The sequence below is a fragment of the Equus caballus genome, chromosome 2, assembly GCF_041296265.1.
Source record: "Equus caballus isolate H_3958 breed thoroughbred chromosome 2, TB-T2T, whole genome shotgun sequence".
Taxonomy (NCBI): Eukaryota; Metazoa; Chordata; class Mammalia; order Perissodactyla; family Equidae; genus Equus; species Equus caballus.
This window is the reverse complement of record NC_091685.1, coordinates 20,601,118-20,618,983: the sequence shown is the minus strand read 5'-3', so window position 1 is coordinate 20,618,983 and position 17,866 is coordinate 20,601,118. Positions and strand designations below refer to the sequence as shown.

General features: G+C 46.3%; 1 protein-coding gene across 4 annotated transcripts in view; it reads right to left on the bottom strand.

Annotated features, from left to right (window-relative positions):
* GRIK3 (glutamate ionotropic receptor kainate type subunit 3) overlaps window positions 1-17,866 on the bottom strand; it is a 215,522-nt gene that overhangs the window by 78,961 nt on the left and 118,695 nt on the right. For all 4 annotated transcript variants that reach the window (XM_070249128.1, XM_070249129.1, XM_023633274.2 and 1 more), the window contains exon 2: window positions 9,461-9,637. In XM_070249128.1, coding sequence (XP_070105229.1) covers window positions 9,461-9,637 — 177 coding nt within the window. The remainder of the gene's footprint in view (window positions 1-9,460; window positions 9,638-17,866) is intronic.

The following is a 17,866-nucleotide window of genomic DNA, read 5'->3' as shown; positions in this document are numbered from 1 at the left end:
AGAACACTCAAGGCCCACTGGCTTCCATGATGTCCTCAAACCCACTAAGCACACTCCTGCCGCAGGGCCTTTGCACTTGCTGTCCTCTCTGGCTGGAATGCTCTTCCCTCAGTATCCACATGACTCCCTCCCTCCCTTCAGGTCGGTCTCTGCATCTGTGTGTCTTATTAGAGTCATCACTGCCCAATCTATAACAACAAGCCCCGCCCAGCCACACTCCCTAAACCCCATACCCTGCTTTGTTTCTTTGTCTATTAAATGACCACTAGAAGCCCTGTTCATTTGTTGATTTTCTCCTCCCACTAGAATGCAAGCTCCGAGGAGGCAAGGGCTGGATCTATGCGGTTTATTGCCGTATCCAGAGTGCTTAAAACTGCTCTGAGCAGGTGCTTTGTCAACATTTGCCAAGTGAGTGAATGCTGCGCCCCTGCTTTCTAGCAGTTCATATTCTTGGGGGAGGCCCGAGGGCTCAGGCAGGTCAGACAGCAGATGCTGCTGGAAGGGCAAACATCAGTGGACACAGCAGAGCATTAAATGAGCGGAGCCAGGGCAGCTGAGGCTAAAAGGGAGGGCATGGGCTCACGCAGGAATGGTGCCTAAAGAGCGATAAAGAGGGACTCTCAGGGGCCTACGGGGGAGGGCTCCCCATGAACGACAGCCCTTTTCTCTGGCAACTTCTCTAATTTTCCTCTAGGCTCCACTGCCTTTTCCACTCCCGACCCATGACTTAGACCCTGGGCCCGCTGCTCACTGGCCTCCCCCAGGAGATCTCCCAGCACTGAGAAGGGGCACTTTCCTGCTGAAACTGGACCTGGGAGGACGTAAGATCTGGGGGTGCAGCAGCCGCCTTGTGCTCACAAAGAAAGCACGGTGCTTGTCCATGAATGGAGTTGGTGCAGAAGGGAGCGAGCCATGAGAGAGAAAGAAATATGAGCCCCAAGCAGGTGGAACTCTGGACTTTGGTTACACGGACCAAGACATCCTCTTTTGGCTTAAGCTGGTTAGGATTTGGTTTTCTGACACTGGCAAACAGAAAAGCCCTAACTGCCCCATCAAAAGAGCATCAGCAACCTCACCAGCCTGTGGCCATGGGAATAACACTACATGTACATGGATGAACCCACATGCACATGGATGAACACAGATGCACACAGATGAACATATGATGCATGTAGGAGGAGGCAAGACAGAGCCTAAGCACAGATACGCTGTGGATTCAGACATGACCTGGCTGCCGCAAGGGCCTCTGGGAATGACCTCCTGGGCTCAGGCCCACCCCTAAGATTTGCAGGGCCCAGGGCCAGAGTACAAATGAAGGCCCACATATTATGCGGCTGAATAGTCAAATGTAAGGCAAGCTAACAGAACTGTTACATAAAACACGCCCTTTCCTCCTTCCTTGATGGCTAGACCTTCACAGCAACCTGCAAAGTCAGGTGAGGATGGAGACTTCTCATCCACAGTGACGTGGGGAGGGGTGGCACCAGCCCCATCCTGCCCCCTTCTCCTTGGCCACCGCCTCCGCCCTGAACTATAAGGGATCTTACACTCTCCATGTGGACGCCCCATGCCTTATGTCAGAGTTCTGTCCACACCCTCTGTAAACAGCTGTGCCTCTGGTCACCGCTAGTGACAATGACAGCATGGCTGTCCCTCTGGAGTTCAGCCCAGGGAAGAGGCTCATGCAGGCCTGGAGGTGGGCTCAGGGCCAACTGGACAGGTAATTCGGGGTTCTAGGTACTTGGAGAAAAGACTAGAAGGGCTGGGCGCAGGCTCCTGGTGGCAAGCTTCCTTGATCCCATTGATGCCCTGTCCTGGGAGGAGATGCTGATCAGAGGACAGTGAGGGCAGCACCTTCAAAGCACAGGCCCTGGGAAGGGGTCCTCTCACCTGGGCTAAGGGTGGGACCACGGAGCCCAAAATACACGGTGGTTTCAAATCTCTCAAAACGGGCTGTCTTCAGGGTATTTTTCCCCTCCACTGACATCCACCCCCTCCTCCCTCCCTGCCTCCTGGGAATAAGAGATATACATTGTAGTTGTTTTTCTGGAGGCTTGTACTTCCCTCAAGAACACTAGAGAATGCCGCCTATGGCTCAGGTGAAAGGTGCAGCGTCCTGGGGATGGAGCGCTTACTGCTAGGAGTCTGCTGGAAGCACCTGGAACATGGGACAGGACAGCCATGTGTGGGAAGTGTCAGGGCCAGCATGGAGGGTATCTCCTGGGTGACCAGGATTCCTCATAGCCGATGCCAAATGCAGGAGAGGATGCACAGCGGGACACATGGCGCCTTCCTGGTGCTCCTGCAGTGTGGGTCTGGAGGCCACATCGGGGAAGAGCTGCTTTGTCTGCTATGGCCACCTGAGAGCCAACAACCACGGGCCACACTCTGTGTGGGATAAACCCAGCGATAATAAATGCTTCAAAAATAGGAACTCTGGGTTTTCTGGTGAATTGTCCAATTTGCAGATAATTCTCTTTTTTCAGGACCTTCGCCCCAAAGAGGCCAGGCCCTGACCTGTACTCTCGCGGCCCGTTCACACTGTTCTTCTGCTGTCTGGGTGTGTGGAGTGTTTCTCCAACCACTTTGTCCCCTTAAGAGCAGGTGCTCCCTGAGGGAAGAGACCACATGCGGGTCACTTTGTGGCCATGGAGGCTGGATACCAAGATGGAGGAGATGGTGACAGTAAGTGACAGCATCCAGGCCTGGTCACTCCCTCTTGCCTAAGCCTGAGGAGGTAGGCACCCTATAAAATCTCTAGGGTTCCCTCATATTCTACCCCTTGCCTCTGTTTAGAACCTTCTAGCTGTCCTCTGATGTCTCTGGTACCTGTCCCATCGCTTCCTGTCTCTACTCTCTTTCTTTTCCCTCTAGGATCTTCCAGTAGATGACCTGGTTGAATGACTGTGTGCCTCATGCTCTCCCACTACCACCTCCAAGAATCTGTCTTTTGGATTTTCCCCTTTGATCTATGCCTTGAAGCAGGCAATCAAATGCTGCCCTGCCATCCCCACCTGCACCCAGCACAGCCTCTTGGGTTGTGCCTCCTGCCCAGACCCAAGGTCTGGGTATCTGTTTGACTGAGGCAAGAGAGGGTGGACCAACCACAAATTGTGGTGATGCAAAGGGTTGTAAGAGTGACCTTGAAGGAAGTGATTTGGGTTTTGACATCGATTATGAGGATAATGATAAAAGTAACTGTCATGATGGTTGTGAGGATGAGGACCATATTGTGAGACTGTTGATGATAATGGTGATGGTGTTGATGAAGGCGGAATTGATGATAATGTTGATGTTGTTGACATAATGATGGGATTGGCGAGGATAATCATGACAGCAATGGTGATGATGACGGCAGGAATGATGATGGGGATGTGAGCATGGATGAGAGAGGAGGTGATAACAATGTTGATGGTGATGACAGTAATAGTGGTGATGATGTTGGCATTGATGAGATTGGTGATGCTGAAGACGTCACTGTCATGGCAGTGATAGTGATGATGATAGTAGGCGTGGCGACGGTGGTGTTGATATTAAGAGTGGAGGAGGCACCACTGGGGATGGTGATGACAGTAAGTGTGGTGATGGTGTATTGGTGTTGAGAGTGGTGACAATAGTGGTGACATGATGATGATGACCACACTGAGTTTCATTCTGCCGGAGATGCCGTGATTGGATCTCACTGTTGGTGGCTGGAGACGTTAGTCCTGCCCTTCACCTGTCTCTTCTCCTTGGCCTCTCTCCACATCCCCTTTCCTGCCTCCTCCATGTTCTTTCCACCCTCTGAGGATCTTCCAGTCTGGAAGGACACTGTTTCCCCAAATGGACCAGGGCAGAGGTTACGGCAGCAGCAGCAGCTTTATCTCCAGATGTTTCCAGGGCAGCAGCCAACCCTCATTCTGGCAGCCTTGAGCACATACTGCAGTAATTACATTATTTGTGGCTTCAATTTTGAATCCATTTTCTGGTCATTTTACAGTAACTCAGTGGTTCGCAGTCATTGCAGGAGCGCACAGCCTGAATGCAGTCCCCCCACCCCTTTCCATGGCAATTGTACTCAGAGCAGAAATTATCCCAATCAATTTACGTCTTAAAAGGAATTGAGCAGCCCAGAGAATAAGTGAAGGCAGAGGAGCCTGGGGAGCGCTGGGCCGGCTCCAGGCCCGTTCCGGTCAGGCTTGGAAGAAAATGCAAACGCGCTCTGGGTTGCTGGCTCAGGTGCTGCCTGGCAGTCACTCATCTTTTAATTTTCCAGAAAACATTTTAAGATAAGGACATAAGTGAAAGTCCTTTTTAATGGGGAAAGGCCTCCTGGGCCTCATGTGGAGGGAAGGACTGATTCAACCAGAGCTGGCAGGGCAGGCACTGCCAGGCTCTGTGCCTCTGCATCTCCTTGCCCCTCGTGGCCCGAGGTGCCTGGATCCAGCTGGTGGGAAAGAGAGTGGTGACCGGAACCTCTGCCTAGGGAAAATAAATGATCATTGGGTTTATTAGAAGGAGGCCCAAGTTCACCCCCTTGGAAGACTCCTCATGATGCTCCTGAGAAATGCAGTTTAGAAAACCAAAAAACAAAAGAAAAATCAAGGAACATGGGGTTCCCTGAGGGATGGAGGGTGCCCAGTGGGGAGCATGATCCCACAGCAGAACTTCGTCTGGGGTCAGAGAGCAGTGCTTCCAACCACAGCAGGGGCCTATCTGAGGTGCATTAGCAGAGGGAGGTTAAGGGAGAGCGAAGGCAGAGAGAAGCTACTTAAATTTTTTTTTATTGAAGTAGAACCCAACATAATAAAGTGCACTAATTTGAGGCACAGACGTCTATGAATTTTTACATATAACTGCACTCATGTGACTAATACGTGAATCAGGATCTAGATATTTCCAACATCTAGAACGTTGTCTCCTCCCCCTTCCAGTTAACACCCGCTGTGTGCTCCTTCCCTCTTCCTCTCTGAGAGGTGCCCACTGTTCGTTCACTCAACAGTCTATCTGTAAGGCTCATCCATGATGCTGTGTGTAGCAAGAGTCTGTCCTTTTTAATTTGCTGATTCAAATTCCATTGTGTAATTATACCCCAATCTATCCATTCTCCTGTTGATGGACCTTTAATTTATTTCCCACTTTTGGCTGTTATCAATAACGTGGCTGGGAACATCCTTGTAGGCATACATTTAGCTTTAGTAGATACTTCCAAACAGTTGTCCTGAGAAGCTGAACCAGTATTCACTCCCACCAGCATTTCAGAGAAAAACATAAACCTCCACCACTGCCTCCCACCATACACAGAAAATCAATTAGAGATAGATCATAGAGCTAACAATGAAAGAGAAAACAGAGCTTCTACAGGAAAACATAGGAGAATATCTTCATGACCTTAGGATAGACAAAAACAGAGCACAAAAGGCATTAACCATAATGGAAAATATTGATAAATTGGACTTGTTTAAATTAAGAACTTTGCTCCTCAAAAGATGCTACTAAGCATGGGAAAAGGCAACTTATCTGTAATAGATAGATGCGATACATACAGCCAACCAAGTTCTCTTATCCACAATATATAAAAGACTCCTACAAATCAATAAGGAAACGGCAAGCAACTCAATTTTTAAAAGTGGTGGAAAGGCCCCAAAGGCACTCCCGGAAAGAGAAGACTCAAATGATCTATTAGCATATGAAAAGACGCTCCACATCTCTGGTCATCAGGGAAATACAAAATAAAACCACAGACACCCACTACATAAACCACCAAATGGTCAAACTTTAAAAACAAAACAGACTTCATCAAGAGTTAGTGAAGATGTGGGGCAATTTGCAACAGCCGCCCACTGCTGGAGGGTGTGCAGACCAGGGCAGCAAATTTGGAACAAGTTTGGCTGAATACATATACATCCTGTGACCTCACACCTCCTGCCCTAGGTACATACCCATGAGTGCGTCAAGAGACGTCACCAGAATGTTCACAGCAGCACTACTCTATGGCCCCAAATGGAAACAACTCAAATCTGCAACAGTAAATTTGATTTTTAAATACCATGGTATATTCCTATAATGGAACACTAGCCAACAACGAAGAACAATAGATACTGTTATATTCCACAACAGAGATGAACCTCACGGACATATTGGAGACTGAAAGAAGCAAGACTCAGAAAAGTACACATTGGTATTCTATTTATGTAAAGCTCAAAGACAGTGTATGGCACCGGCAGTCAGAACAATGACTCTCTGATGCAGCAGTGAAAAGGCAGAGGGATGTGTAATCTAGTGGGAGAGATGGATAATGATCACAGGATTACGCACACACACAAACACACACACACAGGGGTCAGGGTTCTGAAAGAAAAATCCGGTGTAATAAGATGGAAGCAAGGAGGCCTGACCTCATCCAGGGAGTTGGGGAGGGCTCCCCTGAGAGGAGGAGGAGGAGTTAGCCAGACAAAAGGCAGGGCAGAGGTGGGATGGGGAAAGGGAATTACAAGCAGAGGGAACAGCATGTGCAAAAGTCCTGAGGCTGGAGGAAGTATGGCCCCCTGAGGATGGCAGGTATGGCTAAAACCCAGAGGCTGAGGGAGCAAGCGGCACGTATGTGGCTGGGAGGCCACCTTGGGGCTAGACTGGATGGGCCCTCATGGGCTCTGATGATGATTTGGGGAAAGAATCTTGGGACACACCATCCAGGTTGTAAGCAAACAAGTCACGTGACCTGGTATAGAGTGGGAGGGGGCTGTGGCTTTGGCTGCTTGGACCAGTCTGGCTGGACCATCCAGAGCTGGGTGTTTCTATGTCAAGCTGCTCACCCACCACCTGGCAGTTCCACAAAGCGGGGCTGTCAGTTCCTCCTGGAGGAAGTGCCTTGGAAGGCTCTGAAGCTCCACCCCGGGCTCGCTGCTGGCTGGGGAAGGTCCCTGCGCTGAATCGCAGGTGCATCACTAGATTTACCATCTTATTTTAGTGATTTTTAGAAAAAATGGACAGAAGACCCAGCCTAGCCCTTTGGGGCGGTTGTGCCCACGTGGCCCTCTGTGTTCTGGTGCTAGGTGTCTGTCCTGTGTCCTGACCTTTTTACTGAGCAGTTTTGATTGAGTTCAGTCATGTTCTAGATGGACGAGGCCTGGCAGAGGGGGCCAGCACGGGCTCTCCACAGGGAGGTGGATGCCTGACTGCACAGCGTTGGCCACAGGGCATGCTGGGGAGGGAGCGGGGAGGACACGGGCAGGGAGGAGGGCATGACGGCATGGGGAGAAGGGTGATGGGCAAAGGACAACTCTTTGAGGCTAACAGGACGAGGTGCCTCTAGTCTGCCTGCAGGTTGGCTCTGAGACTCAGGGCAGTGGCCTGAAAAACGTCAGCAGTAACTGTGTTGAACGTCAGGGACCCTCTGACCTGCAGCGCACAGAACAAGGAGGAGCAGGGCAGGTGGGAGAGGGGCCAGCAGTGGGAAAGTGCCTGTCGATGTGAGGCCCTGCCTTGAAGGCTCAGGTCATGGACAGCAAGGCAGCCAACGTAATAAGAGCAAAGTCCGATATGGCACTTCCTACGTGCCAGACACTGTTCTCAGTATTTCACGGAGGTGTGACCATTTCATAGATGAGACACTTGAGGCAGAGGGTATTTTGTCCAAGGTCACACAACCAGTACCAGAGTGGACAGGGTGCAAGTCCAGGCGGCCTGGCTCCAAGCCCACACTGTACTGCCTTTCTGTGCTGAGACGTTCACCCGCAACAGGGCTTCGGAAAACAGAGCCAGCAGCAGGCGGCACCTTGGCAGTCTGCACCTGGGAGCCCAGGGGACCTGAATTAGCTACTAGGAACCCCTTAGGAAGACCAAGTGTCCCCTGTGGACGGCCCTCAGTCTTCCCAAGATGCATGAATGATGTTGTCCCTAAGCTCAGCTGACAGGGGTCTTGGGAAATGACGCTCAGGTTCCCGTGCCCTATTCTCTCACCATTCAGTCATTGATTCACTCAACAATCATTTCATCGAGCGCTTTCTATATGCCAGTCTTTTAGGTGCCAGGGCTATATCGGTCAACAAGACAGACTTCTTCTCAGTGATGTTGCAGAGAAGGGGAAAGACACTAAACACACACAATTATTTAATTACAAATTGTGATAAGGGACTTGAAGGAGAAAAACAAGCTTATAATAGGAAGCACGACCTAATCTTCCCTGGGAACGGATTCTTTAGGCCTGAGATTTTTAAATGGAGTGACATGGAACTCCAGGGTTCTATGGAAGCTATTTCCAGAGTTATCTAAGCCTTTAAGTTAATTTCAATTATAAACGACATTTTTTCTTTTCTTTCTTCTTCTTCTTTTTTCTCTTGCTGAGGAAGATTCACCCTGAGCTAATCTCTTTTGCCAATCTTCCTCTATTTCATATGTGGGTCACTGCCACAGCATGGCCACTGACAAGTGGTATAGGTCTGCACCCGGAAACCAAATCTGTGAACCCAGGTCACTGAAGTGGAGCATACAGAACTTAACCACTAGGCCACCAGGCTAGTCCCCTTAACTACATTTTTTTAGAACAGTAACAAAAGAGTACCCTTGTATCCTCAAATGTGCTATATACTACATTGGAAACTGCTAGCTCATTCAGGTATTGACAAGTTACCCTGGTTGTTTTTTTGTGTGTGAGGATCTTGGAATAAAATTTTCCAGTCCCCTCTGTGCAGTTGTTGGAGTTTATTGTAACTATGTCACTAATGAGGAAGGATGCAGCCCCACATTTGTTCTTATTTTTAAAAATTCAAGTGTGGGGAAAACTGCTTAATTTTTTACTTTAACTTTTATTTTAATTTTTAAAATTTTTAAATTTTAACCTACTACAATTTATTTTTATGAATTACGATTTTCTTGTTATTTTGCAGCAACAAAATAGGAAAACATATTGGACACTGAGGCCAATGTCAGACTTCGAGAATTCAAGCGTCAGACTTCATAGTCTCTGGGGTCAAATTGTTGTAGTCATAGAAGGAGCTTCATTGTTTTTAGTAAGTCTTTTTACGGCAAGTAAATGTTGCATATTTGAATCTACATATTATCTGTTCTATATGTGATTTAAATATTGATATTCTGGGTAGGATTTCAATTAAAGAAAAAAATAAGTCTGAAAAACATCCGCTTCAGTTCAGAAGTCTTGGAGACCTGGGCTGGCCTCCTTATTGGTACCTCCCTAGCCTCTTCTCAGCCCCCACCCTTCACCCCCCACCTCCCTCCCAGGGCCTCTCATTTCCTCATGGCTTCTGCCAGTGGCCTGGGAACTCTTGATGAACAACCCGCCGCTCCTAAAGGATAACGCAGCCTAAGCTGAATTGGGACTGAAGCAGGTCCTGAAACCAGGCAGCAAAAGCTCTAAGCCCCAAACCCATCCCAAGCTTTGGCCCGTTTTCAGGACCTCGGACAGCGAACGCATCCCTACCCCGCCCCAGGCGAAGAGAGCCGTCGGCCGCCGCACACTCACCCTTCTTGGTGGCCTCGAAGCTGTCATGGAAGTGAATCCTCTGGATGTCGTAGGTCAAGGTTGTGTTGGGCAGCAAAGTCCTGTTCCTGTTGATGATGTTGGCAGAAAATCGAAAGGCATGCTCCTCGGCGTTCATGACCTGGGCATTGGGGCCGTCTGCATACTCAAAGATTCCTCCTGCGAGAGATGGGCAAAATTGTGTGTGCTGGAGAAGCGGGGGAGGCATGCTAACAAAGATGTTTGGCTCAGAAGGTGTTATGGACAAGATTTCTCCCCTCCAAATGTTCAATAGTATCCTAGATAATTCTCATACATAGAAATTGTGCTGGAGCATAAGAAATATGAAAATCCTCCTAGTTCATTTCACTCAGCTGGCAAATTCCTGATAACAGAGACTAAGAGACAGAGCCAAAATAAAATGACCAATTTAATAACATTGCTATGAAAATTCCCCATTGAGTGCTGGCAAGTAGCATCTACCAGAATGTCACAAGGTTAACATACCATGACCACGTGGAGTTGTGTCTCAGGAATGGAAGGGTGGTTCAATATAAAGAAATCTATGAATATCATTCCATCACATCAATAGTTCAAAGGGGAAAAAAATACGATCAACTCACAAAATTCAGGAAGCCATTCGATAAAATCCAATATCTACTGCTGTTAAGAATGCTTAATAAACTAGCACCAGAACAGACACTTCCTTGAAGCATCTTGAGCTCAAATCAGCCTTTAATAGCACACTAGTGGTGAAACACCAGAGGTATTCTCATTAAAGAAAAGAAAGGGGAGGGCAAAGGTTCACACCAAACCACTAACCAATGAAATAAGAAAGGAAAAGAATTTGGAGGCACACCTCTTGGAAAGAAAAAACAATCTTATTTGCAAATGATATATACGCTTTCCTTAAAAACCCTTAAAATAAGCCCTAAATATGAAAAGTAGTAAAAACTAGTAGGACAGTCAACTTAAATGACCAGTGAGCACAAATTAATAGTGTTTCTTTATATCAGCAATAATCAGTAAGAAAACTTAATGGCAAAAGGATTTCCTTTACAACATCAACAAAAAAAATATTAAATAACTAATAATAAACCAAAGAAGTGTGCGATTCTGGTATTAAAGATGACAAAAACACCTTAAGTGAGAGAGAAAAGAGTAAACTTGAATGGGGAGGTGTGTCGTGTTTCTGGATAGTGAAGTTCAGGGACAGAAATGTCAGTTTTCTCCAAATTAGTTTTTCGGTTTAATGCAGATCCAATCATAATCATAGAAGGATCTTTCTTTTACTTGAAAAAAATGACTGTAAAATGCATCTGAAGACTAAACAGGAGCTAGCAGCCTAAAAAGAGATGGGAGGTGACTTGCACTGCCAGATTTAAAATATATCGTAAAGCCAACTAATTAAAACCATGTCCTAATGGCATATGAAAATACAGATAGATCAATGGAAGGAGATAAAAGCCCCCAGAAAGAGATTCAAGGAGAGATAAGTATTTAAGACATGATAAAGGTGGCTATTTCCAGCCAGTAAGTAAAGGATGAATTATTCATTAATTGTGCTGAGACAATTATTCAATTATTTGGGAGAAATTTAAATTAGATTCCAATCCTAAGTCATATATCAAAATAAGTTCCAGATGGATTAAAGATTAAACAGCAAGAAAGTAAGGGAAGGAGGAAAGAAAACACTTTAAAGGAGCAAAAAACAATATATAGGTGAGCATTAAACCATTTGAGGTCGAGGAAGCCTTTCCAGGCCTTTCAATAAAGTCAGGAGCCATAGGAGAAAGATTGATGGCTCCACAGAAATAACAGAAAACTAGTATACATCCAAACTACCATAAACAAAATTAAATGGCAAACAACAAACTCAGAAAAAATATTTGTAACATATATGGCCGTATAAAGGTTGATGTTCTTATTTCATAAAGAGCACTTAAAACTCAACAAAAAAGACAAATACTCCAATAGAAAAATGTGCAAAGGACAAGATAGATGTTTCACAGCAGAAAAAAAGAATACAAAGGAGCTATTAATGTACGAAGCTATGTGTAATCTCTCTAATCATCAAATAAACTCAATTTAATGATTTAGTGAGGTGTCATTTTCTCGCCTGTCCCATTGGCAAACATATAAAATAAACTATAACACTCAGCTTTGCAGCGGGTGTTTGGGCTCAGATACCCTGTTGGTAGAAGTGGGATCAGGTACACCCCGCCTTCCTCCGTAGCCATTAGAAATACACCAAAAGCCTTAAAAATGCTCCTCTCTTTGGCTCAGTATTTCAGTTTCTAGGAATTGACTCCAACAGCAACTACGGGCACACAGATCATGTGTGGGGAGGAAGATGTACAGACGTCCGACACCCGTTGGACAGAGAAACAGTAGGTAAATTCTCATTTGCTATATATTTCCATGTAATAGCAAAAATTTAACGATTTGGGAAATGTCCATGATATATTTTTAAGTGAGAAATAAATATAAAGCAGGAGATGCAGCGTGACCCCATGTTAGAAGAGGAGGACATTTTATCCCTGACATAGAATGGAAGGAAACATTTCAAAGCGACACAGGTGAATAATCCAATGTGGTAGATTTCTGACTTTGTTCTTTCTGCTTGCTAGATTTTCCAAATACGTCTTTATTCTTTTTAAAAATCAATTAAGAAATTGCAGAAAATTCCCCTTGTTGTAAGTGTATAATGATTTTTAGTAAATTTACTGCATTTTCTGACTGTCACCACGATCCAGCTGCTAAACATTTCCATTGCCCCGACAGATCCCTTGAGGCCACTTACAGTCCATCATTGTTTTCACCCCCAGCCCCAGGCAACCACTAATTTACTCTCTGTCTCCAGAGATTTGTCTTTTCTCGACATTTCATATAAATGGAATCATGCAATATGTGGTCCTCTGTATCTGGCTTCTTTCACTTAGCATAATGTTTTTGAGGTTTATCCGTGTTGTAGCTTGTATCACTACTTCATTCTCTTTTATTGGTAAATAATATTACTTTCTATGGATGTTGTTGTCGTTAGTGCCGTCAAATCGATTCTGACGCCTAGTGACCGTGTGTACAGCAGAGTGGAAACCTGCCTGGTCTTTCTTTGCTCCATCCTCTCATCTTCTGGCGCTCTATCAGACAATGTTCCACTGCTATTCACAGGATTTTCATGGCCAGTGTTTTTGGAAATAGTGGCCAGGTCCTTCTTCCTAGTCTGTCTAGTCTGGAAGCTCCACTGAAACCTGTCCACTGTGGGTGACCCTGCCGGTATTTGAAACAGCGCTGGCACAGCTTTCAGCAACACGCAGCCGCCACAGTATGACAACTGACAGACGGGTTTCTATGGATCTACCACATTTTATTTACCCATTCACCACCAGTGAACAAATAAATCTGCCCCTCTCACCCCCCGCCCAGTACTCCAGCAGGCTTAAATTTGTAACAAATAGTGTGTAAGCATGTGAGTCTGTGTGGGTGTGCATAAACATGCTGAGCACACGCAAAATAAAATGAGAAGAATGCATCTCAAAATGTTAAGAGGGGTTTTCTCTGAGTGGTAGGATTATGAGTGACTTTAATTTCCTTCTTTTGTGTTGTTCTGTAGTTTCAAAAAGTTCTGCAGTGAACATGTGTTATATTTCTAATCAGAAAAGCCATCATGTGATTGTGTGTACGTATTCAAAGGAAAATAAATGATCAAAATACCATATGATCTGGTAATTCCATTTCTAGGGATATAAATTTAGAAAAAGAGAGAGAGAAACATATTTATGTATAAAGATATTCTTGACAAAATATTGAAAAAATTGGAAACAACTTAATGTCCAAAAGTAGAAGATTACTTAATATATTAAAACCCACTCAACAACTTGCAGGCATTAGCAGTCAAAGTACAGGATGGCATGATATAGTGTCTGGGTTTTGCTTCGAAATAACATGGAAGGGGTGGATGGAAAGGGGGTGTATCAGGCAGGAGGGTCCATGGGTTGCTGGCTGATGGGGCTGGGTGGTGGGTACATGGAAATTCATTATACCATTCTCCCTAAGTGTATATGACAGACATTCTCTATAATAAAACATTCATTAAAATCATATAAATAAGACAAAAATAACAAACACTGGTAGCACAATCAGAAATAAGACACAATTACTATTACTTGCAGATGCTTATTACTGTCCTCTTAAAAACTCAAGAGAATCAGAAGAAAACCTGGTGGAAACTAAACACAGCTCATCAAAGGGCCAGCATACAAATACAGAAAAACATACAGCTTTCCCATCTAGTAGCAATAAACAGTGAGGAATTATAAGGAAAAAAAGAGACCCTATTCACAAAAGCAACAATGAAAAAATAAAATACTTTACAATAAACTTGCAATTCCTATATCCAGAAAACTACAAAACTTTACTGAGGGTCGTAAAAGAAGACTTGAATAAATGGCGGGACATAACTTTCTCCTGGAAGGGAAGGCTCCATATTGTAAAGGTGTCAGTTCTCCTTAAATTAATTTATAAATTTAATGCAATTCCAATTAAAATCAAAAAGGACACACCAGAAGGGCATACACCAAAATTTTAACCGAGGTTCTTTCTAGAAAGTAAAAAGATAATGGATTGCTTTTGCTTAGTGCTTTTTTTTCCCCAAGTCCTCTGCATCAAGCGAGAGCTTTGGTAATAAGGAAAAAAGCTTTTAAAAAACGCTCTTAAAGAATACTTAATGACAGAGAAAATGCTCATTCTCCTTCCCCACCAAGCAACAGAACCATATTACAGAATGATACCTAGTTATCAAACAAAAAGCACATATCTATAGAAAAAAGACTGGAAGGATTTGTACCAACCTGTTACCAGGGGGTATCTTTAGGTAGAAAGGGTTTGTGGATACTTTTAATCTTGCTCTTTGTAGTGTCTTGATTTTTCCAAATTATTTACAATAAACACGTATTATTTTTATCTTAAAATGTAAGAATTAGAAAGAAGATTCTTCCAAGAGAGCGGGGGAGAGGTCTGGTCATTACCGACCCCCATCCCAAATGAGGTTCAAAGGTCATGGGACAAAGAGCCATTTCCTAGGGCTTCACACCTCCTCACCTGCTCCTCAGACCTTGGCAGGTGAGGAGGAGAGTAGAGAGAGACGGGCTAATATCTAGCAAGGGTGGTGACATGTCTCAAGCCACTGAGACCTGAGCCCAGAGGATATGCAATTCAGTTCCATAGACACCCACCCATCTCTGCCATGTGCCAACCTGAACTGAGTGTTGGGAGATGAAGAAAAGTCAGTGGCAGACCCCAGCCCACGCTAAGACCCGGGGTATTAGACACAGCAGCAGAGAGCTTCTCTGCTTAGGCTCCAGCGACAGCCGTGCCTCAGTCCAAACCCCAGCTCTCTCCACTAGGGGAAGTTACTCAGTCTCTCTGGGACTCAGTTTTTCCACCTGCAAAATGGGGTACGTGCTTCAAAGGGTTGATTGTTGCAAGAAAGAAAACAATGCAGCTGAATGCGTGGCACACAGTCAGGACTGAAGAAATGGTGGCTCTCAAAGAGGGCGAGAAACAACGCTAGCTGTAAAAACAAAATGAATTCTGAACTTCCGCTTTCTAGGGTGAGAGTTGACAAATTTTTTCTGCAAAGGACCAGATAGTAAATATTTTTGGCTTTGTGGGGCCAGATGTTCCACTCAGCTCTGCCACTGCAGCATGAAAGTGGTAAACATGTGTAAACAAATGGGTGCAGCTGGGTTTCAACAAAACTTTATTTATAAAAACAGGTGGTGGGCTGGATTTGGCCAGCGGGCTGGTTTGTCTCCTCTTCTAGGCGAAAGGCAGCCTTCATCTCAGATGTAAAAGTCCCTTCAGGCTTGGAGGGAGAAGGTAAGACTATGACAGTACTGAATTTCTGTGCAAAGGAAACAAAGATGAGATGTTGGGTGTTTGGAAGGGGAGGATGGGAGAGAAGGGCCTGAGAGAAAGGGAATAGGTATGAAGTAGCCCCAAAATGGAGAAAGAGGAGGAGAATATAACCCAGGCCCAAAGGTGGGTGAGGCCACGGCAGGAAGGGGCTGTGCTAACACAGTGATGGCTGGTCCCTAGTTTCTAGTCCGCCCGCACTGCGCTGTCACCTCCCTTCCATACAGGGCCCATCCTTTAGTACGGTCTGCCTCGGGGAACTGACACCAGCTTGTGCTCTCTGGGGAAACGGAAGGGAGGTGGGCAGTGCCCAGCACAGGGAAAATCAGGGCAGAGACAGGACAAGAGGTGGGATGAGAGAGGACACGGGAAATTCAGCAGAGAAGGAGGCTGGAACAAGAGTTGACTGGGAGAAACTGGAAGGCTTGGAGCATTCTCGGAGGACTGCTGGGCCGGGGCTGCCCCCCAGCCACTGACACAGTGTAAGGATGCAACTCATTGTACTCGAACCTGTAAGGGCAAGGTGACTCCCAAAGTCTGGACGTTTTGGGACACCTGGGCAGCCAATATTTGGGTACAGCGTAAAGGGTCAGAGAGCCGGCTATGGACACAGGCAAACCTGGGCTTGAACCTTGGTTCCAGTCATAGCTGCCCTTTTCTCTCGAGAGCTGTTCTCAGCTGAAGGGGGCCACCTTGCCCAGAAGGTCCCACCACTCGCCTCTGCCCTGGGAGCAGCCCGCAGCCAATGACTGGCTCATACTGGGGCTCAAAAGGGTGGTCCCCTTGCCTCAGGGTAGGACTAACTCTATGGTGCATGTACGCACTGGAGCCCCTTCTGACACACCCCCCCATCCTTGCATTTACCTGAGGACACCTTTGCCCCCAGCCCTGATGCCTTCCCTATCCTGCTTTGCTCACTCCCCTACAGGTTCTCCTAAAGAGCGCTCTTCCCCTCTATGAACCCTGTGCATCTGAATCCCTGCCTCAGGCTCTGCATGTGGGGGTCCTGATCTAAGACAGGGGTGACACTCCTCCAGGGAGAGTGTCAACCACATTTCTCTCTAGTGCTTTCGGAGGAAGGGAAGGGGGCACTGAACCTCATCAATTGGTAAACTGTCGAGGGTTCTTCTACCCTCTCCCTTCTGGGTCCTCACATCCCTTTTCCCTCTCGTGCCAGGGGCTTCAGAAGCTCAGGGCCCAAAGGACTGGGGTTCTGATTCAAGCTCAGCCCCATGGAAGAAAGGCCGCTTTGGGTCTCGGCTCCCGGAGAGAGCACCCCGCTCCACTTAGAGGCAGCTCCCCCATGCCACTGGCTCCGCTCCATCCTCTCCCTTCCCATACATTCCTCATGATCGTTATTTAAAGAGGCTAATAAGTAGGTTGGCACCGTTGATTAATGCATAATCTTAATCATGATTGCATAGTGTAATTGGCATTAATTTGAAGAGCCAGTTCATTATGAAAATAATTGTCACTGCTTTCTGCTTTAATAAAATGGAGCGGAGACACCAGGGCTGCTGAGAAAATGGGATGGGGTGTGAGTAAGTGATGGGTCCCTGCAGACGTAAGCAGGGGTGGAGCACGGGTGCAGCTGGGACATCTTCTTCAAACAAAATCTTGAGTGGAAGCCCAATGGGTAAAACAAATAATAATAATAATAACAGCAGCGACAAAAACTGGTGATGCCCCAGCGACGATGGAGCGCTTTCCACCCACTGCATTTAACACGCACAAGAATCTCTACAACCCCAATTGATAGAAACCATTATTGCCTCATTTTACACAGGAGAAAACGGAGGCCCAGGGAGGATGTGGTTAAAACCACTCAAAGGCAAATTCTCTTCTGCCACCAAAGCCAGCTCGCTAGAGGCAATAGTTAAATTTTCAGGAATTTTGAAAGCCAGTTACGAAACCATTGGCAGCTTGAAATCAGCCAGAGTGAGAGCATTTACACCATCGAAATCAGCAGATGCTACGAATTAGCACCTTTTTTCAGGGGGAGCGTGTTTACCAGCACACCACAGCCCAAGCCCATTTTCATCATCCGGGCTCTTAAAGACTTGATGCCACAGTTCCTGAGAAGGCTCTGTAGCCCTCAGGGCTCTGCCAAGCCTAGCATGAAAGCCACTGCTCACACCTAACCTCGTCTACAGACCGTGAAACTCAGGGCCTGGGGTGGGGGAAGGAGGGGTGGAACTGGCTGTGCCAACTGGAACCAACTTCCTTCTTGCTCCTTCTCTTAGGATATGTTGCCACACGTTTTGAGACACATTCTGGATACCCCAAGCATCAGTGCCCATATTTTTAAGGTTGCTTTTTATATCTCTGGAAATGTGCCCTGCCTCCCAGGTGAGCGTCATATGGGGGCCTGTGTCAAGCTGAACGTGACCTCAAAAACCAGCAGGAAGGGTTGTCACTGCTGCTCTGCCACGCCTCACCATCAAGGGCCAGGGGCCAGGAGGCAGCTCCCCTCCCTCTGGGCGGATGGCTGTA